Source organism: Periplaneta americana, chromosome 4, assembly GCF_040183065.1.
Source record: "Periplaneta americana isolate PAMFEO1 chromosome 4, P.americana_PAMFEO1_priV1, whole genome shotgun sequence".
In the NCBI taxonomy this organism is placed as follows: Eukaryota; Metazoa; Arthropoda; class Insecta; order Blattodea; family Blattidae; genus Periplaneta; species Periplaneta americana.
In genome coordinates this window covers 19486052-19509442 of record NC_091120.1, presented here as the reverse complement: position 1 = coordinate 19509442, position 23391 = coordinate 19486052, and the positions used below count along the sequence as shown (strand labels likewise).

The 23391-nt window shown below is 35.3% G+C and overlaps 1 protein-coding gene across 2 annotated transcripts in view; it reads right to left on the bottom strand.

Annotated features, from left to right (window-relative positions):
- LOC138697565 (fidgetin-like protein 1) overlaps nucleotides 1–23316 on the bottom strand; it is a 29049-nt gene extending 5733 nt beyond the window's left edge. The window contains exons 1-10 of one of the 2 annotated variants that reach the window (XM_069822910.1): nucleotides 23074–23316; nucleotides 17729–17865; nucleotides 17344–17610; nucleotides 14161–14298; nucleotides 12327–12511; nucleotides 10431–10597; nucleotides 8383–8587; nucleotides 4614–4840; nucleotides 1341–1455; nucleotides 1132–1260 (exon numbers count right to left, since the gene is read on the bottom strand). In XM_069822910.1, coding sequence (XP_069679011.1) covers nucleotides 1132–1260; nucleotides 1341–1455; nucleotides 4614–4840; nucleotides 8383–8587; nucleotides 10431–10597; nucleotides 12327–12511; nucleotides 14161–14298; nucleotides 17344–17610; nucleotides 17729–17865; nucleotides 23074–23219 — 1716 coding nt within the window. In that variant the 5' untranslated portion in view covers nucleotides 23220–23316. Of the gene's footprint in view, nucleotides 1–1131; nucleotides 1261–1340; nucleotides 1456–4613; nucleotides 4841–8382; nucleotides 8588–10430; nucleotides 10598–12326; nucleotides 12512–14160; nucleotides 14299–17343; nucleotides 17611–17728; nucleotides 17866–18839; nucleotides 18907–23073 lie in introns of those variants that run through there. The other variant, XM_069822911.1, reaches the window with a different exon arrangement.
- Between the last annotated feature and the right edge of the window lie 75 nt (nucleotides 23317–23391).

Genomic DNA, 23391 nt, shown 5'->3' with positions numbered 1-23391 from the left:
GTGAAGTTCCCGGGTAGCTCAGTGGTAGAGCGCTGGTACGTTCAACCAGAGGTCCCGGGATCGATACCCGGCCCCGGAACAATTTTTCCCTTGAAATTATTCAAATCTGCTTTACAGGGAGCTTCACCTGAAAGACTAGATTTTGCTTAATATATACGTTACTGTGTTCGTTAACAGAAAACCACAATTCCAAGTCACACAGAGATTGTGTGCACTCGTTGTGGGTCTCTGGCGTTTCGTCAGCCCACGCGAGTTGTGTGGATATAAAGGGAAGAGTTGAGACGGTGTCGGGTGGAGTTCCCGGGTAGCTCAGTGGTAGAGCGCTGGTACGTTCAATCAGAGGTCCCGGGATCGATACCCGGCCCCGGAACAATTTTTCCCTTGAAATTATTCAAATCTGCTTTACAGGGAGCTTCACCTGAAAGACTAGGTTTGCTTAATATATACGTTACTGTGTTCGTTAACAGAAAACCACAATTCCAAGTCACACAGAGATTGTGTGCACTCGTTGTGGGTCTCTGGCGTTTCGTCAGCCCACGCGAGTTGTGTGGATATAAAGGGAAGAGTTGAGACGGTGTCGGGTGGAGTTCCCGGGTAGCTCAGTGGTAGAGCGCTGGTACGTTCAATCAGAGGTCCCGGGATCGATACCCGGCCCCGGAATAATTTTTCCCTTGAAATTATTCAAATCTGCTTTACAGGGAGCTTCACCTGAAAGACTAGGTTTGCTTAATATATACGTTACTGTGTTCGTTAACAGAAAACCACAATTCCAAGTCACACACAGATTGTGTGCACTCGTTGTGGGTCTCTGGCGTTTCGTCAGCCCACGCGAGTTGTGTGGATATAAAGGGAAGAGTTGAGACGGTGTCGGGTGGAGTTCCCGGGTAGCTAAGTGGTAGAGTGCAGGTACGTTCAACCAGAGGTCCCGGGATCGATACCCGGCCCCGGAACAATTTTTCCCTTGAAATTATTCAAACATAAATGTTTATAATTATAAGGTATCACCCTGTCATTTCATTTAAGTTAGGCCTACTTTGTTTAGAAAATAATTATGTGAACAGGTAACTATATGACTATTGATAATGAATGAAGATTCCTCTACACAATATTTCTTAAATATGAACAATGTACCGGAAACTCAGGCAGAGGAATGTAAAGTTTCTTGACCAGTCTTCGTCGAGCAGCTTCGTCCAGTTCTTGGGGCCTGTTTGTGGCTCCTATGACCAGGATGCGGTCCTCTTCTCCTGTTGCTGCCCCATCCTGTGGAAGGAATTATCTGTCTCAGTTTGTTTTTCTAAAATAATAAGCACCTACTATGTAAATTCATCACGCTCTCTTACCAGTTGTACTAGGAATTCAGTCTTTATTCGTCGAGAACTCTCATGTTCCGTGTCACTCCTTTGGGTCAAGAGCGAGTCTATCTCGTCTATGAAAACAACAGCTGGTTGATGGCATCTGTGTTGTTCATAAAAGAGAAAATAATATTTAATAGGAAAGGAAAAAAATATTTGTCAGTAAACTGGTGGTGCAGTTCTTAATTACTAATTTCTTTATTTCATGATACTTTTCAAATACACTGGAGCTTGAATTGGAGTCGTTTTGATAAGCAAGAGTTTTGTGGAAAGAATTAACAACGATAATCGAAGGTTAAATATGATTTGAGACTTTCACATTACTTAAATTCTACAAAATAATGGTTTTACCTGTATTAATGTATGGATCAGAAAATTGGACTTCGAATACCAAAAATAAGAGAATGGTTGAAACATCGGAAATGAAATTCTTATGTTATGTAACTGAATATACCCTAAGAGGCTTAAATAGTATGATTCGAGAAAAAAAAAATGGTTCCAAAATTTACAAAGAATGACACTATCAAGACCAGCTAGATGCCTTTATGAATACAAACCAAAAGGAAAACGAAGTATTGGTCGATCACGACTACGATGGGAAGACGACCTCTGAGTTGGAACGGATCGGAATCGGTCCACCTTGAAGTAGATGATGATGATGATGATGATGTTGGATGCAGTATAAGCCTTTAAGGGGAGAGGATGGTATTTTTTAAACTTTTTTCCTATTTGGTGTAAAATATTAATTTTTTGTATGTAGAGAGCTCATAGCTGTAGCAACTCAACCAAAAATAAATATTTTGAAAAAAAATTATTGGGGGCCCAGATTTGAAAAAATATACCCAATGCAGGATTTTACTAAAACTGATATAACTTAACCATTTTTAAAGGTAGATTCATCCAGTTTTTGCAATGTCCTTGCAAAAGCATGCTCTACAAACTGTCTGTAACAGAATTATAATATTAGTCCCTACGTTTGTAAAATAAACAATTAAAATTTAATAACACTTTTCTGAATTCCTTTCTTGCAAACAAGCGAACGTAGTTTTAAAATGAAATCAATTAACAAATTTCTGTTACAGAGAAAAGTTTCCTAATAGTCTAAAGAATGTGTGTTCTAAATTTCATGCATGTATCTTCAATAGTTCAGAACTTATATCCATTTTTGTCTGGCAATGTAGCAAAAAAATGAAGAGACCATAAACCGATAAAAGGGGGCGAGTGATTTAAAAATCCATAGTGCAGGAAGTTTAAAAATGGCGTCTCAACATACGATAAGGGCACAAATACCCACGAAATGTTATGCAATGCATTCCACACATATCAAAGAGTATTTTAAAGATTTTTTTTTTTTTTTTTTTTTTTTTTGAAAATTCAATTTACCAGAAACAACAATAAAAGGGGGCGAGTGATTTAAAAATCCATAACACAGGAAGTTTAACAATGGCGTCTCAACATCTGATTAGGGCACAAATACCCACAAAATATTATGCTATGCATTCCACACATATCACACAGTATTTTAAAGAAAAAAAAATTTTTTTTTTTAATTTACTCATTTTTCACAAAAAAAAAATACCATCCTCCCCCCTAAAGTACTTGCACCATACGTAGATGCAGAAACATCCAACATTTTGGATCTATATATCACCTTCATCATCAGGGAAGGCAAGAAAAAGGGGAACCTGTCTGTTGGATCCATTACCAAGAGCTAACCTCCATTCTAAAAGACAGATTTTCATTTTTTTCTGCCTAGAGAACCTGAGCATAAATCGATTATATGCTGGGCATCATATGTGTCGTCAAACGAACAGTAAAACTGATGTTTTGTAGAATTTGTGTGTATCAATAAAGATTTTTAATTTTTATTAAACACATTCACTGTGAAAGCCTAAAATCTCATATTTTGATTACTTCCTCAGAAGACAAAATTTAGGCAGTTGAATGTGCACTTCTTATATTTCAAGTGATCTCTTCTCACTTTATAGATCACTTGGATATGGAACAACAAGTTTTGATGGTGAAATCATTGCAATAAGTGAATGTCTCAGGAATCTTCTATGCCACATCAATAAATTTAGGAATGCAGTTATATTGTCAGACTCCAAAGCAGCTATTCTATCAATCGTCTCTAATCACACACCTTCATCTCAAACAGCAGAAATAACTAAAATGCTCTCTCAATTAATATCACTCAATAAAAGAATTGTATTCCAATGGATACCATCCCATTGTGGAATCCTGGGAAACGAGAATGTGGATGCTTTAGCAAAGATGGGCAGCACTGCTACTTACAGACCTGTTACTAAATCTACGTATTACTCTGTGAAAAGATTTATTAAATCTACATACTTAGACTTCAACAAACAAAATATGATAACACAATCCCAAGGGAAAAAATGGAACTCTCTGCATCAAAATCCACAGTTAATTCCCGATTTACCACGAAAATCGTCTGTAGCTGCATTTAGATTGGCAACAGGCCATGATTGTTTGGCCAAACACCTGCATAGAATTGGAATATATCAGTCCCCTAACTGCCCATTGTGCAACTCAAACCAAGAAATGGATTCGGAACACCTCAAAATCTGTGCTTCAGTGGCTGGTCATGATAATATCTTTGAAAAATATTGGAGTGCAAGAGGTCAAATGACTTTATTGTCAAACACCTGGCATTGGAAAACAACAACAACAACTTTATAGCCTAAAAGTCTAGCAACTCTTAAAGTAATCAATGTTTGAATATGTAATTTTGATTTAATTGAAATGGAAAATGATTCATTAATACAAACATTTAGTTTCATCAGCTCAATGACGACCTCTCACCAAAGTTATTTTTTTATTTGTTGTACTCCATCAAAGAATATAATATTTAAATCGACTTTCTTGTTATATGGAGGCATTTTTAATTAAAACTCTGAACTCACTATAGACAGCTAGTTTGCAACAGAATTTAATATATTCTATATGGATCAATATTACACTTTCTAAATTAAGCGGTGATCAACAAGATCTCCCAGCTAGGTCCAATGGACCCGTCGACCAACAGCAGGTGTGGTCCTCCAGACATTCTGGGGGTTGTGTGTGAATGAAGTAGCCACCAAAACGTTAAAATATGGTGTTCACTTAAATCGGCTACAACTTGCCATTTAACTCTTTGAAAAATATTGGAGTGCAGGAGGTCAAATGACTTTACTGTCAAACGCCTGGCATTAGAAAACAACAACATATTTCAAGTGGTAAATTTAAAGCAGTAGTTACCTGGCAACAGCAAATAGAGCTCGGACCATTTTTTCACCATCTCCAATCCACTTAGACGTCAGAGAAGAAGCACTGATACTGAAAAATGTTGAATGTGACTGGGAGGCAATGCATTTACCAATCAGAGTCTTCCCTGTGCCGGGTGGTCCAAACAGCAGGATGCCTTTAGGGGGGCGTCGTAAACCAGTGAATATATCAGGACGCAACAGAGGCCACACAACAACTTCCTGAAAGTGACATCACCACCATAACGAATGAAGATCAGTACTGGAAAATGTGATATTTTAATAAAGTTCATACCATACGGTAGGGTTTGAAGAGAAAATTCAAATGCGTCTAGGGTACAAGCAAACATATTCAGCCATTTTCTCCAATAAAAATGACTTCTTTATATATTACACTAGCTGAAAGCACCCGGCGTTGCCCGAGTTGTTCTTTTTGCTTCTTTTTTTTTTTTTTAATTAAACTGGTTGTACCAAAGAATCAATATATACATATATCATTTAATTTATATTGGAAGATTTTTTACCCCTTGACTTCTGCATGCCTATTTTTTTAATAGGACTTGAGAAACTCTATCTCACAAATTCAGAACATATTAGGCCTATATTAATTCTTATTTCATACACAGAATACAGATACAATATAAACTCGCAATAAGTCATTTTTTTTAAATAGAGACTAATATTCTGAGAGACGTATACCAGTTTTTTTATAAATTAAGAGATTATTTCCACAACGCGTAACATACTATATTGGTAACGTGATTCTACAGTTAGAATTTCGCAGTAACACATTTTCGGACATGAACAACAATATTTTGAGAGACGTATGATATTATTTTTATTTTTACTATCTGACCTGACAGTGTTATTTTCAATCGGCTTACGTACATTCACATACTACATTAGCAATATGACAAAAGTATCATTGGATTTCTTTTTGATGTGTGTAAAATCTTTTTTTTTTCTACTTCTTTGTACAAAATATAGTTGAGAATGTGAAAAACACGGAGTTTTTAAGTTAATGTCTGCAACTTTGAGCGACTGTCCTTGAGCTTAATTTTAATATGACCATTACAAATGGTAGTCGCACTGAAATTGCTGTTACTTAAAATCGAAACGCATGTTAGTGGGTATCATAAGAATGCGTGGATAAAAACATCTTTCATTTTGCCGGTTAATATTGTCACTTCTATTACTACGTTCTTAATGAGTTTTTTCACACCAATTCTTGTTTCATTGCATAATTTTGGTGGGTCAGTATTTCACAATAGTACTATTGGTGATTCAATATTAAGTATTAAATTATATGATAGCAATCCTTGTGGTTTCAAAGAATTCAAGAATTAAGTTGGATGCAACACAGTCTGCTCACTATGTACAACTGCATTGAGAAATTCATAATACGTTCCTGGGCTGAGTAAAGATGTTGCATGAATTATCTAGTTTTAGCCTTCGCAATCTGTAACAACAATGTAATTTAATTTCGTGTTAAAATTTCCAAGGCCTCGTGAAGTTGAATACAACAGACAATAGTAAAAGAACAATTGACTGTAGAAGATTTTGTATTTTAGTATTATACATGAAGATTTGATATATTTATTTTTATAGTTTATAATTTTAATTAACTTAACTTCTATTTGCACAATTTTAATGTAGCCTATGTTCTTCTCCTGGTTATGAAGGTTAAATGTGCAAACTTTGGCACATATTGGTCAAAGCGTGTAGATTTGTATAGAGAACATACACACACACACACACACACACACACACACACACACACACACACACACACACACACACACACACACACACACACACACACACACACACACACACACACTCATACATACACACATACATACATACATACCCACATTCAATTTATATATTAAGATAACACTGGGTAACAAATTTTGAGGAAGTTTTTGTTTCTCCTGGTTTTTTGGTTTCATATCGATACATCACACACGCAGAGTTCAGAAATATCAGTATTTTCAATGTAGCATCAATAGTTCTTTGGGAAATTAACTGTATAAGTTTAAGTAATATGCATGTTTATCAGGCCTACCAGAAAGAATAATGACTATATAATATAATATTTACGATGGACAATATATATTTATACAATAACAGTCTTGAATTAAGTATGTTACAAAATGCAGATGTGATCGTGCTTTCCTTTTGTGTTGCTGATTACTATCCCTGACCAAACCCCACAGATAGTGCGTGCAAGCCGACCTGGATGGCTCAAGCGGTAGGGGCACGGCATGTCTCTATCATTTGGTCCAAAAGGTTGTTCGAGTCCCGCCTTTGGCATGGGTGTTGTATATGTACTAGTTTAAGAAAGCGGAAAAATAGAAAAAGAGGGAAAAAAGAAACAAAAGACAGCAAAAAAAATCATGGCTGTACTCCGTTTTCCTTTATACAGCAATTTCATAGTTTGCATGTCTTGGTGGAATCGTTGTCCATGTTCTTCAGACACATCGCCTAGATTCTGCATAAAGAAGTCAAAATGGGAGTGCAGGTTGTTTTAAATTTTTCAAAGATGACATATCGACCATACAAAAGCAGCAATTGTCATGGTGGTTGGTTGGTTCCCTCCAAACTCTGGTAACAGCGAAAGGCATACATTTCCGAGATCCTCGTAGCCATCCTTCCAAAGTTGTATTACAGGAACCTAGCACACATGTGGTCCCCATGAAATGTCTTGGTCTCATATTGGTACTTCAAAGTAAGCGTTGCGAGCTGTATAATATTTGGTGCCAGGTCTTATGTTATGCTCCTTCTGCTTTGTACTGATGTAATATCCACAAACGTAACAGAAAGAGCCCGGTGGATTTCTGCAATCACCTCTAGAAGTCATGCTTCAACGTAGAACAAACATAATTAAGAATATTGTTATATTTCTGGAACCATTATCATTTCAGAAAAAAATAATTACAGATTTGAAATCAGCGCAAAAAACTGAACCAGAAACAATTAAAATATCGAGAGAAACATTTCCGTTGTTACCCAGTGTAATCATTTACAATTGTACTTAGAGTTTTTAGCTGTCTTCATCAATCTTTTAGATTTTTCTTTTATTGTTGTTACTTTTTAAACCGTATCTTTCAAATCCTGTTATCTAGGTATTATGTTTTCCTTCTTTATAGTAATGTTTTTCTGTTGTATATTTTTTTCTGGATCTTTTACGGTCACCTGGGATGCCAGGCAGACGACACTAAATATTTCTCTCTATATAATTACTTCTTTTTATTTTATTAAATATGTTTTCCTTTCTTAAGATTGGAAGAGTCAATGCATTCTCTTTCCTTGGATATAAACCATGTAACCTTACTAATTTTGGAAGCCACACATCACAATGATAAGCCAATAAAAATTATTACTCGTCTATATTTTGAATATCTTGTACAACGTAAGTCTATTCGCACAAAATAGACTTAAAATAATCTCATTTAAGTTAACCAAACATTAGTTTGTTACAATAATTTCCAGGGAAAAATTGTTCCGGGGCCGGGTATCAATCCCGGGACCTCTGGTTGAATGTACCAGCGCTCTGCCAACTGAGCTACCCGGGAACTGCACCCTACACAGTCTCAACTTTTCCCTTTATATCCACACAACTCGCGTGGGCTGACGAAATGCCAGAGACCCACATCGAGTGCACACAATCCGGCCCCGGAACAATTTTTTCCATTGAAATCATTCAAATCTGCTTTACAGGGAGCTTTACCTGAAAGACTAGATTTGCATCAGTTTGTTACCTGAATTGTTGCCTTCGCAAACTCTAACCCAGCAATGTCATCCCATGTTACTGGAGTTCCATTGTCCATTATTTCATTCTTTATTAGCGCCACCATTTTGGGATCGATATTTTTCAATCTCTCATCCATTTCTTCTTCTTCATCTCCTCCATTTTGATCCCATTTCCTTTGTCTTTGATTTCCACCGAAAGCTCCTTCAAAATCACTACATAAAAATAAATTATTTTAAAATATAAATAACTTTATTACAGATATTAAGTAGTAATTTTAGTTAACGTGTAATTCATGGTCAGTCATTTTTTCTGACAAACTATACCTAACGATTAAATTATTTACAAATTTAAAATATCACAAACAGTGGTAAAATTAAGTCACTTTGCAAAAATGTTCCAGAATGTTTTTATTGAAAACTGTATCAACTTAAATTTTAACATTTTGAGTCCAGAGACATTTAAATATACAGCATATCCCTGTACGAGTGCTTTTAAATGCCCCTGCTACAAAAATGTTCGTGAGATGGCAGTATTTGATATATGGACATCTAGTTTTTAGCATAAATATTAGATGAAATGGAGTGTCGAATGGTTAAGAATTCACATCGATATTACAGTTGCTTTCCTCAATTAAAAATCGCAAATTTGAACTTACATGCAGAACACAGATGTACTATTACTACTACTGGGTTTAAAATGTTAAAGACTCGAGAAATGTCCTAACATAATTTTAAATTCGGGTAAGGGTAATATCAGTCTACTATATACAGTCACGAAGCTTGAGTTTTGAGGGTGCTAGAAACAATAGACTGTGCCGGTACTATGAGAGGAGAAAGTTACATTCCCTTTCTCTCTTATACCGAATTTTGCACACCTCTACTCCGTCTTACTTATCTGTCCGATTCCACAGTCTTTCTCGGTATCATAACTTAAATACTCGGTCACAATATGATAACACGCTCGAAATACCACTGCACACATCATCTCTTTATTCTTCATCTTTCACTGTTGCTACTTCTCGTCACTGGAATTCTCTGCCGCCTGAAGTCAAGGGCTAGCGAACTTTAATTTCCTTTAAATGTAAATTAGAAAAATATCTTATGATGAGTTGCCAGACCTAACGCATTGCAAATATTTAATGGAATGTGTTCCACTGTATTTACTTTTTTGTTTCTTATTTTTATTATCTAAATCGTGTTTATTTATCACTTAACGCCAATATGTATCCCACTGTGTTGTTGTTTTTTATTATTAATCTATTTTTTGCGTACATTTTATTCAATTGTCGGTTTCTGGTTTAATTATGTAAATCCTACTTAATTGTAATCTAATACTAATATGTATACTAATGTGTTTATTTTTATTTTTACTGTGTACATTTTTTTTATTGAATTATCGGCTTCTGTTTTTATGTGATTCGTATTTGATTCTAACAACATTATTATGTATTTCACTATGTTTATTTTTATTTTATGAGGTAAGTTTTATGTAACTACCTCTTTTGATCTCATTATGTACCTAAATTGTATAAGTATCTAATTACTTCATTCTGATCCAGTTTTATGTTCGATGTGTAAGCAAGTTTTAATCCTGGTTGAGTGTAAGAGAAGGCCTTACGGCCTTAACTCTGCCAGGTTAAATAAAGCCATTATTATTATTATTATTATTATTATTTTGCATTCCCTGTAATGAGCCGATATTAGCAATCCTAGTGGTGAGCAACTATCTAATGTTTGCATATTTACTACGTATTGAGCTTCGTGACTGTATATACTAGACTGTGGTGATATCATACAGTCAACTTATGTTAGATGTTTTTTTCATTCGATGTCTAAGATCTCAAATTTTTTTCTTTATTTCGTAGTTCAATGCAAAAATTTGGGGAGAGATTTGCATATTTTGATTTTATAAGTATGTTCTAATTGCAACATATTATTTTTTTCCTTGGGTGTTCTACCTAGAGTAAAAAATATATACAATGTAAGAAATGTGTCAATAATGCACTAGTAAATAAGGAAAACATTCCTGAACAAAATATATCACTGTCTCACTTACTCATTATTATTTGACCTCACAGGGGGCACAAACTTGTTCATGACACCCCTTCTTGCTCCTAGTGATCTCTTCTGTCCTCCATAGTTGTAAGTTGATACACTTTCTGTAGAGTAACAGTTCGTGCTATTGTTCCCTCTACTGCCCCACTTCTTCATATTTTGTATACTCTACAACACAAACAAATTTCGTACCTCTGAGGTAGTTCAATTAACTTCAGCATAGCTACATTTTAAGTTATGAAAATTTAAGAACATAATTGCTTCTTATAAGTAATCCACTCAAATATTTTCCTCTTTTTTTTTTTTTACAGCTTACAATTCCAAAAGACATTACTTTAAGGATTATTTTGAAAAGTAGGGTAAGGTTGCCTAATTCCGTGACATATTTAATAAAGTCTATATTTATGCCAAACTTGTACTAAAAATTTTCAAATAATACCTAAATGACGTTATTTGGACCTTTAGCTACAGTTTTTACAACATTCAGTGTCAACAGTTTCACAAGTTTGGTATATAATAATATATGATTCTTAATTGTTATACAGTGCCTCCTAAATCCGTAACAGGGATCCAAATTCCGTGATATTAAAATAATCCTCATTAACTGCTCAGAAAACAAACGTGTATTTGGAAAAACACTTTAAAGTCATGGTATATTGTTTTATTATGGATTCAGCAAGAAATTACAACATAGAAAAAGGGCCTAAGTGACAAATTTCATAGAATATACTTGCCTAGCTACACGAATACATTTTACATATTAATATATTATAAACAAAATAAACTGAAAGTTAAATTCAATACAAAATTAAATTTGAATAAATTGAATTACAACAATTATTTCTCATTATTTATATTCTTAGCAACAGCAGTAATTAAGTTAAATATATGTCCTATTTTTTATTATAATTAATTGATGTTTTCTATAACTTATTTCTATTATTATTTCCACGAACTATTTCCTTTCATAGACATTAATTTTCACAATTTAGCGTTGGCATCACTGGTTGAGTGAGCCAGAAAGGAGAAATATGAAAATAAATCTGAAAATGGGAAAGCTCCTGTAGCATTGTTATTGTCTCACAATGTTTAAATAATCATACACATTGATTCAGCTGACTATAATCTACAGTAATATATCATTTTTATAACGCTACATTAATTCTTACCTCAAATATAAAATGTTTCTTCAGGAGCGGTCACAAGAGAAAGAAAAACTTTTTGGTCAACCATCTTTCACTGAACAAAAGCTTCTGCAGTTGACTGCTTCTATTGAAAAGGCGGGTAGTCAATAGAATTGAAAAGAAGACATGTCCTGGCATCTGTTAGGTATTTCAAAAACTTAAAAGTCAGAGACTACAACTCCATGGCAGTCAATTGAAATTTTATCACGGGATTAAGGGTATCACGGAATTAGGCACCTTTACCCTATAAGGTAAGCTGAGGTAGCTAATGGTCTGAGGTTCTCAAAGGGAGTAGGTACTTTTAAGTATCCCATTATTGTAAATAGACTGTTTCTGTTTTGTCAACTGTCCTAAGACAGGTTTGAACCTCATAAGTAACACCAATAAGGCATCACTCATGAGGCAACTAAGCCAGGAGATAATGGGGTAGGGTGGCCAGTTCCTTTCCCCCTCCAATGCATACATCACCGATTAGCTACATATTCCACTAATCAGACTTCAGATGCATACAAACAATTGTTCTTCCTCTGACACATATCATCAAGTGAGATGTACTTCCTGATAATAGATGTACATATCAGATATTAAGTGGCTGGAAACGTTTCGGATAGATTTCATTGAATATAAACTTATCTGAAACAAGTTTTGATACTATCCAAAACTTTCAAGCTCATCATGTTTACAATTTATAATTATGAGTTGAGCCTTCTCACCAGTTCATCTCGGGCTGTACGGAACAAGTTTGTTGCTTGCTGTTTTCCAGTGCTGTATTCCGTCATTTCTTGATTTTGCTTCGGATAGGGGGCTGGTTTCTTCCAAGATGGAGCACTCTCAAAGCCTACATCACGATCTTCAAATTGTTTCTTGAACAGTGGGGCACCACCCATTGTCCTAGACACTGATCAACAAGCAAATAGGTATGAAATGGAGACTGCGTTATCTACATACTTATACTTTATATTTGTTTATGTGGAAGAAAAGCAGTTCTATTTTATCTTTTTATTTCGATTCACTTTATAACACTTTCAATATTTAATATATGATAAATAGGGACCGGATTTTTATGTAATTACATATTATATTCCTTTCAACCTAACCGTACATAAATAATAAATCTTTGCGAATCTTGTAATTACCATTAATATATTAAAATTTGATACTACGTATTTCTACATATTTACCCCACATTACATATTATGGCTTGGTATTGCATAAATCTAATATTTAGGGGTTTTATTCATTTATACTTCTCTAAAAGGGGAAAAAAAAACTTCTGCTGGGGAAGTTTACAATTTGAAATACACAGATTTAAAAAGCCTTTTTTATCTACCCAAGAAAGGATATATTTCAGGACGAAACATAATATCCCTAGTTCCAGAAAGTAATAGAGGCACTCATCGCATACCATCCACTGTAAATATGAGTGAACAAAAGGCAACCTTTCTCATACAACTACCTTGTATTGTAAAAATCACTCAGAAAGTAGCGTTGCTTTCATGCTGTGGATGGGACGAGGACGACATGATTTGTCTCGAACTATAATTGTTCTGCACACGTCTTAACAAGCTGTTCCCATGCAATTTGCAACCTTACCCACCCTCTTCCTAATCCTTCTAGGGAAACCCGTGTCAAGTCTGACGTGAGCCGCAATAAAGTAGCCGACTTTTGAAAAGAAGCTGGAGTGAAGAAACAAACTGGAAAGATGTTGAAAGAATAAAATAAATAGCTTTTCAGATTATTGCTTGACCTCTTTACTTTAAATTTAGTAGACCTATATGGAAATGGGATTTTCCGAGCAATTAGAAAGTATGGTTCTCGGCTGGAATAATCCTACCCTTCTGAATGAGACAGGAATGTCACTTAGTTTGTAAATGCCTATAGTTTGAGGTTTTAGTAGGTACTTTGTTTCTTACAGGGAGCAGCTAAAATGCTTGTGTCCCACATCTCCTCTTATTTTCTCGTAATTCAGTAAAGCGAAACAGTGCTTGCAGTACTGTTGTGTCATTCATTTCACTCAGTTCTCTAGTTTCAGTACTTACAGTATATAGTGCAAGTGAGTTTATCTACTGCTTTTAACTAACTAAAATGGCCCCTGTATCTTCAATCCTAACAACAAAAATAAAATTATGGATTGCGATGGACGAAGCTTTCAGTACAGATAGAAAAATAGTAATGTGTCAAGTGTGCAGTAAAAAAGTCGGGTGCTCTATGAAATCACAACTGGAGAGTCTTACCTATCCTATACCTGCCAGATATTGATATTAAATATTTTCATGATTTTACATATTTTGGTACATATTCAGCTTATTTTTCTTACATAAATATGTACATATTTCATACCTTGATATTAAATAAAAATCCGGTCCCTGATAATAAAAGATTAAGATCTAAAAACTTTAGAACTTCATAGTGTTAAAATATGTTGAAAAAAGGTACCACCTCACTCTAGTGCCTAGGTTGAAGATGTTGCCATGATCCATTACATGGTCATCATACCAAACTGAATTCTTTACCATCTTTCTAATAGTAGCAAGCAATGAGCAGTACCTTGTTGTCCTCTGCTTGTGTTGTTAATCGACTGATATGAGGGGTGTGTTAAAGATTGGTTGCTACTGATTTGTTGTGGTTTTTTGGTATTGAACATTTGATGTTGATTTTTTGGAACTATTTCTTCAGGTGGAAAATCTAGAATAGAAAGAGACAATTGATTTTCTGTACTAAAGTAATCAATTATATTGCTAAAGTCACGTTTAAACTAAAATGTAACATACATCTTGATTACACAACTTTTAACACTGTATCACTTCGCAATATGTATGGTAAGATTTTCCTGTGTTAAATTTCAACGTACCTCGTTTACATGTTTCGACCTATTTATGAGTCATCTTCAGAACTGGTCGTTGGTATTGGCACCACTTGTTCTGTTTCCTGTGAGGGTGCGTTCGATTGATACAGTGTAGAGTCAAAGAGTGTGTGTGTTTTGAAGTTGAGTTGTGTGTTGAGAATTTCGTTGGGGGTGTGTTTTTGTGTGTCTGTATATTTCATATTGTTCCAGTGTGTTTAGTTTCTGGCTTTTTGGTTGGATGTGCAGTATTTCCATGTCTGTGTTGATGTCTCTGTGGGTGTCGTTAACATTTGTGATGTGTTCTGTATATGTTTTGTAATTTTGTTATGGCTGTGATGTGTTGTTTGTAACGTGTTTGAAATGATCTGTCTGTCTGTCCTATGTAGAAGTGGTTGCAGGTGTTACATTTGAGTTTGTATACGCCTGTGTGGTTGTATTTGTTTGTTTGTGTTGTTTGTGTGTTGAGATGTTTTTGTAGAGTGTTATGTGTTCTGTATGCGATGTTGTAGTTTAATTTCTTGAATGAGGTTGCAATTTTGTGTGTGTTTTTGTTTTCGCATGTTAGTGTGATGTACTTTTTGTGTTCTTGTGTTTGTGTTGTATTCTTATGTTTTTTGTGATTATGTTTTGTCTTAAGTATTATGTTGTTTATTATGTTAGGGTTGTATCCGTTTTCTTGTGCTATGTATTTGATTGTGTTTAGCTCTTCGTTATAATCTTGTTGGTTCATTGGAATGTTGAGTAGTCTGTGTAATACAGTGGAAACCCACTAGTCTGAACTAATTGGAACCAAGGCCTGTTTGGATTATCGAAAATTCGGATTAAGCGGGGACAGGAATGCAAGCGGGGAAACCACGTCTTATCCCGTCCCAACCCTTCACTGCTAACTGTATATCACATAATATATTTATGAAGTAATGCGAGACATTGTCGCTTCGTCAAGATTATCTGCTCTTCAACAGAAGTTCACAGATTATCATAATAGTATAGAATACAAGGACTAATTTACTAGTGATAAAGTAAGCTGTACTGTATATTGTACATCTTGAGCTGTAAATGCTACAGCATTAAATTGATCAAGTTTCAGTTCATATACTTTTTTTTTTTTTTTGAGATTATCTGGAATTTCGGATTAGCGAAGGTCGCACTAGTGGGTTTGTACTGTAAGGAAGAATAAAATTTGTGAAACAACATAGTAGTTTTTGAACAAATAGAGGTAAAAATATAATATTCGTGCCAGATGAAAATAAAACTCTCAAAGTTTTTCGTCTTTAAGTTTGAGGCACTGAAGGAAACAAAAGATAGTACCAATCGAACAAATGCAATAATTTTCATTGTTACAATAAATTATACAAGCTGTTGAATGTTGTTTTCAGAAGTCCTAATTGTCGGACACATAATTTGCGAAATGATTTCTTTGGACTCTGAACAAATACTCTTCAAATGGCTTCTACCATCGATGGTCTTCCAGAACATTTTTCCTCCCATAGGTTTCTAGTCTCTCTTAACTGTCTATCCCAAAGACGAATGTTATTCTCGTGTGGTGGTTCTTTGTTAAACACGCGACGAATTCACGTCATAAACGAGTAACAGATTCAAATTTTGCCAGCCACAAAATGCATTGCACTTTTCCTTGAACATCCATCTTGTAGGCTACAATTAAGGGGAGAGGACGGTATATTTTAAAACGTTTTTCCTATTTGGTGTAAAATTCTAATTTGTTGTATGTAGAGAGCTCATACCTGTAGAAACTCAACCAAAAATAAATATTTTGAAAAAAAAAAAATTGGGGGCCCAGATTTGAAAAAAATATGCCCAATGCAGGATTTTATTAAAATCGATATATCTAAACCATTTTTAAAGGTAGATTCATCCCGTATTTTGGAATGTACTTGCAAACGCATGCTCTACAAACTGTTTGTAACAGAATTTTGATATTAGTCCCTACATTTGTAAAATAAAAAATTAAAATTTAATAACAATTTTCTGAATTCCTTTCTTGTAAACAAATGGACGTAGTTTTAAAATGGAATCAATTAACAAAATTCTATTACAGAGAAAAGTTTCCTAATAGTCTAAAGAATGTGTGTTCTAAATTTCATGCATGTATCTTTAATAGTCCAGAGATTATATCCATTTTTGTCTGGCAATGTAGCAAAAAATTGAAGTTACCGTAAACTGATAAAAGGGGGTGAGTTATTTAAAAATCCATAACGCAAGGAGTTTAAAAATGGCGTCTCAACATCCGATAAGGGCACAAATACCAACGAAATGTTATGCAATGCATTCCACACATATCAAAGAGTATTTTAAAGAAAAAAAAATTTTTTTTTTTAATTCAATTTACCGGAAACAACAATAAAACGGGTCGAGTGATTTAAAAATTCATAACGCAGGAAGTTAAAAAATGGCGTCTCAGCATCTGATAAGGGCACAAATACCCACAAAACATTATGCTATGCATTCCACACATATCACAGAGCATTTTAAAGAATTTTTTTTTTTTTATTTACTCATTTTTCACAAAAAAATACCATCCTCTCCCCTTAATTGCAACATTAAAAATGATTGAATTTATTAGATTGTTACCGTCTTTTGTTTTCTTTAGTGCTTCAAACTTACAGACGAAAAATTCTGAAAGTTTTAGACAATTTTTTCAAAGAGCATTTTATAGAACTACAAGGGTATATCAATATTCATTATCACAGTGAATTGTAATACAACTGTACATTTATTTTCAGTACCGTATGCATTAAGATGCACACACAAAGATAATACAACTGTGCATTTAAATATGCATTATATACACACACAAAGAGTACCGGTATTGATTAATGTTGTGTATCGTCTACATAGGCATATATGCAGAAATTTCACATACTTACACCTCATATTTTCAGCTGAGTGTTTTGGAACTTTATGATCAATCCAGGATGCTGAAGCGGTCTCCTCAGTCGATTCCCACTTATCAGTAGTAACTGTAGAATTCTTAGATTGCGAACTTAGCAAATCTGAAAGTTTTTTTTCTGGAACATCCCAGCTAGAGCATAAATTTTGCTTTGAATCTTTGACCATTTCACAACTGATTGGTTTTATAAATTTAGAAATGGTGTCTCCAGCACTAGTCAAACTGCTCTTCCATTGCTGAGTGTCTAGTGATAAAAATAAATGAAATATACTTATTAATCGTTTTAAATCAAACTATAATCAATTACTGTCAGAAGTTGATTGTACAGGGAATTCAGTAATACAAAGAAACATAATTCTTACCATTTTTACAGCGAGCAGCTATTGCTAAAGCTGTTTTTGCATAATTATTTATTGATTCTTCATCCCTTTTGTCGACCAAAGCCGCATATGTATGAAGTTTCTCCTTCAGAAGAATGCATGAGGCATCATTACTTGCTCTGAAAGCAAAATATTGTTAAGTAATATTGTTTGTTAGGCTGCTGTAACCTAGATCAGAAATGATGAACCATTAGGTTTAAAAGTCAACCTGCATTATGATATGTGTTCGGTATTTTAAAGTTTAAATCATATTTATGGTCAAAATAATATTAGGATAAGATAGATAGATATTTATTTGTCATCAACATTTATATTAGTTATGGTGTACCACAACTTATGTATGCGGGTTTCTCCATAACTTTCTATTTATATAACTACAATTAGCATGCAATCTCGACAGCCTACTCATCTACTCTCGCTATTAACTTAACTCCAAACAGTCAATTTCTTCTTACTGATCTTACATGTCCACCATCTGTTCCTTACACACGTTCCTTTCAGCATTCTAATCTTGCTAACTAAATTTATACATAATTCCGTCTTTCTACATTACATCTAACTTGTAACACTTCACACGGTTATAATCATTGGGATATTTTTTTCTACCTAATACACGTCATTATAATCTTATTAAATCTTGACATGAGTATCTAGTTCACTTTAGTTTGATCATTCATTTCTTAACCACAATCAACACTCAGAAAAAACCATAGAAAATTGTAAATACTATCACTAAGATCATCTACCATAACTTCACTAAATCACTTTCGAAGATTTACTCCTTTACAGTAAACTTCAATGGATAACTATATTTATTAACTAGCCACTTTTTAATTTCCCAACTTTTTTTTTTAACTTCCTACCTGATCTCTATATTTATGATCCCCTAAACACATTTTCATCACACTAAAACACGATTTACGACATTAAATCACCAAACTTCCTGTTGTAATTTCATTCAGACCTTTTATTTATTTCTTACCGCTCATGCACCAACTTCTAAGATTATAACTTTTTTGGCCCTTAAATGTACCCGTTGACGATAAAATACTGCCTTGTGGTGACGAAATCACTATCTCTTCACCCAACATACTTTTCGCATCCTGACGTCTTCTCTGAACACTTACAGCACCTTCTCTTGATCTCCCGTAAAGCACACCTGATTCTGCTCCTTGTCTTCTTCTTCTCACTGACTCACGTAGGCTAGACCATATGTTACTGCGATTTCCTACTCGGTCTACACTTCCACTTGGCTCAGCAGATTCCTGACTGGGTCCTGCTCGGTCGTCACATTTGTCCATCAGCTCAACATAATATTACACCCATGCATGTCTTTTCAGTTGATTATTTAACCACGACTGCCATGGAAGAACTTGGATTTCCTCATAAGCTCATAAGATTAGTGAAGGCCACCATGGAAAATAGTCAATGTTGTGTGAAAATACAAACGGACCTCTCTGATAAGTTTACTACCAAGGATGGACTCAGACAAGGTGATTCTCTTGCATGCCAATTGTTTAATATATCATTAGAAAAGATAGTGCGGGAAGCAAAAATACAAACAAGAGGTACCATCTTTTATAAGTCTGTACAAATATTAGCCTTTGCGGATGATATTGACATAATACCGAGGTCAGAAAGAGATCTAATGAAAACCTTCAGAAATCTAAAAGATGCAGCTGGAAATATGGGATTAAAAATTAATGGAGACAAAACAAAATACATGGTAGTCAATAACAAAAATAATAATAAAACTTCTAAGTACATTGAGATTGATGATGCCAAATTTGAGACAGTCCAGAGCTTTGTATATCTTGGATCACTAGTTAATAGTAACAATGATATCTCAGAGGAAGTAAGTAGAAGAATACAAAGCGCCAATAGGTGTTATTATGGGCTGCAAAAACAAGTTAAATCAAGATTGCTATCTCGTGGCACAAAATGTAGACTATATAAGACCCTAATAAAACCAGTGTTGACCTATGCATCAGAGACGTGGCCTCTTAGCGAAAGGGATAAATTTAGATTGGCCGCATTCAAAAGGAAGATATTGCGAAGGATTTTTGGACCTGTAAGGGATGGTGAAACTTGGAGAATAAGATATAACAACGAATTATACCAGCTTTATGAGTCTCCCGATATAATAACATCCATTAAGATTGCTCGTCTGAGATGGGCAGGGCATGTTAAGAGAATGGATGAATGTGAAATACCTAGGAAGGTAATGGAATATGGGATTGCTGGAGGAAAAAGAGTTGGAAGGCCAAAGCTACGATGGATGGACTGTGTTATAGATGACATTAAGAGGCTTGGAGTGAAGAACTGGTGGACAGTGGCTAAAGATCGAGACCGATGGAGAAGAATTCTTAAGGAAGCCGAGGCCCAATCCGGGCTGTAGCGCTATGGATGATGATGATGATTTAACCACGACATATCGACTACTCAGTTATTAGAGTAGATGGAATTTGTGATATAGAGTGGTATTTGGCGAGATAAGGCAGAAGATTCGTCATGTGATTATCTGGCATTTGTCGTACAGTTGGGGAGAACCTTAGAAAAAACCCAACAAGGTATTATTATCATTTCAAGTGGAAATTGAACCCAAGTCCAAGCGCAGCTCCAGATCACCAAGCAAACACACCTACCACCTGAACTATGCTAGTAGCATTATGCATGTTCCAATTAAAACACATTAAAAGAGACAATCGCCATTCATTAACATCTTTTGAGTCCACCACTGTGGAGTAATGCTCAACAAGTCTGACAGTGAAACGGGTTCAAATCAAGTTACCTGATTAAGGTTTTTTCCGGGGTTTTTCCTCAACCCAGTAACAGTAAATGCTGGGTAACTTTCGGGGCTGGACTCATTTCGCTGGCATTATCATCTTTACTTCATTCAGACGTTAGATAATCGTAGTTGATAAAACGTAGTAAAATAAACCAATAAATAAAAAACATCTTCTGTACCATTCATTTTATGTTACATTTTGTAGTGAAATAGCAAGGGTTATAGATGCATAAACTTTGAAAACAATTCACAATAATTTTAGGACCACACAACAATAACACCTCTAGACAGGGGCAGATGCAAGGGGGAGGATTAAGAGGATATATCCCCTCCCGAAATTTTGAGAAAAATGCGAAACAAGAAACAAAAATAATATTAATTTTAATTCGTGAATGTGCATGGGTAGCTCAGTTGGTAGAGCAGCTGGCTACGGACTGGAAGGTCCGGGGTTCGATCCCAGGTGGTGACAGGATTTTTTCTCGTTGCCAAACTTTCAGAACGGCCCCTAGGTTTACTCAGCCTTCTATAAAATTGAGTACCGGGTCTTTCCCGGGGGTAAAAGGCGGTCAGAGCATGGTGCCGACCACACCACCTCATTCTAGTGCCGAGGTCACGGAAAACATGGGGCTCTACCTCCATGCCCCCCAAGTGCCTTCATGGCATATTACGGGGATACCTTTACCTTTTATGTGCATAGGAATTAGAGTTTTCCACGTAACTTCTCTTTGCTGAAATGTTAAATTCCAAGAACTGCAGGAAGACAAACACAGCGTTCTTACTTCAAGACAGAGAGTCATGAAGAGTATTTTAGGCTTTTAATTTTCCTTCTCTTCTCAGACTATTTCATTAGTCAGCTCAAGGACAGGTTTTTAAATCATAAGGGAATACTAAAGTCCATACAAACTTTTCTGCCTAAAAACATAGTGCGAGCATCAAATGAAGATTTAGAAACTGCTGTTGAGGCTGTAGTAAATCAGTGGCCCAATGATGTTGATGCATCACCGGAGTCTTTCTTCAATGAATTGAAGATGTGGAGAAGAAATTTCCTTGATCAGAAAAATCTTCACCTAATACCTCTGATTTTATATCATCTTTGAACAGGTGCAATGAAATTATTTTTCCCGCACTCGCAAGGTGCTGAACTTTTCTGCACGTTGCCTGTAACTACAACAACACCAGAACGGTCGTTCTCAACATTGCGGTATTTGAAGACTTACTTGAGGAGCATGCTGGGAGCAGACATTAAATGGACTGGCCTTGATGTGTGTGTGTGTGTCTATATATATATATATATATATATATATATATATATATATATATATATATAAATGTAGAAGTAAAAGCTCATGAAGTACTGGATGAAATGTCTAAAAAGCCTCGTCGCCTTCTTCTGTAAATGTCATTCTGTCATTGTTTTTGTATTGCAGTCATTGTAAATGTTAAAATTAAAATATATGGTTTATTTTACAACGCTAGCAATTGTCGAGGTTATATCAGTGTCGCTGGTGTGCCGGAATTTTTCCCTCAGGACTTCTTTTACATGCCAGTAAATCGATTGATATGAGGCCTGTCGCATTTAAACACACTTAAATGCCATCGAGCTGGGTTGGGGTAGAGCCCGCAACTTCGAGCACAGAAGGCTATACCGACTACTCAGGCCAACTTGTAAATGTTTGTGACTTGGAAACAAATTGTGAGTATATAAACTTATTTCTCATTACTCCATTTTTACTATCTCCTCAAATCCCTCCCCGAAAAAAAATCCTGCGTCCGCCCCTGCCTCTAGATATACCTAACTACTTGTTCTGAAATCAGAAACTATAAAATACTTTGAAAAAATTGTGTTAAAAATAGGTATAAAGGTAAAGACACTTGGAGCATGTAAGTTTTGGCAATAGAATGAGGTTGTGTTTTTCGCATCGTGACCCAATAGTCGATAGCGTTTACCCCCCAGAAGAGGCCCATACTCAGTTTGATAGAAGACAGAGTGAATCTCGGGGCCATTCTGAAAGTTCTGACAAAGAGAAGGCTAAAATAACGTTGAGGCAGTTCCCTTGTACTCCGCTTATATACATTGCATATACGAATCTATGATAGGTTTGGTTAATTTAGGCTTTTGTTATGCTTTGCATATAAGCTACGATAAACTAGAACTCTAAAAAAATCCATTTATAAATTCAACGATTTTCACTTCCGAAAGATTGGTCTGGGTAGCGTAGTCGGTATATCGCTGACCTTCTATGCTCGAGGTTGCGGGTTCGATCCCGGCCCAGGTCTATGACATTTAAGTGTGTTTAAATGCGACAGGCTCATGTCATTAGATTTACTGGCATGTAAGAAAACTCCTGCGGGACAAAATTGCGGCACACCGACGACGCTGATATAACCTCTGCAATTGCGAGCGTCGTTAAATAAACCATAATTTTAATTTCACTTCCGAAATCATCGCAACTGCCTGTCTTACCAGACCATAAACTTGTATGTGGAATACTTAAATATCCAAGTTCCTTTACTATAAATGAAAATGCCTCATACTTACAAAGTAACAGAAGCTAAATACAATTGTGACAAACATTTCCTTCTAACAGACGATGTAATGAACGGATCACAATCATGTTCCTGAAACTTTCGACGTTGGTAATGATGCAAAAAGTTTTCTTCGAATGAAGTCATGTCACCTTGCATTCTAAGTAACTGCTTATATTTTAGTAGATATTTTTACAATATTTACAGTAGCATAAGCACACTATTCAAAACATATTCCCGCCCATTTGGTTTTAATTGCAGAAACCTCCATGGCCGTCAACTGTTGAAGTATTCAAATCACCAGATAAAGTGCATCACCCCAGGGGCATCA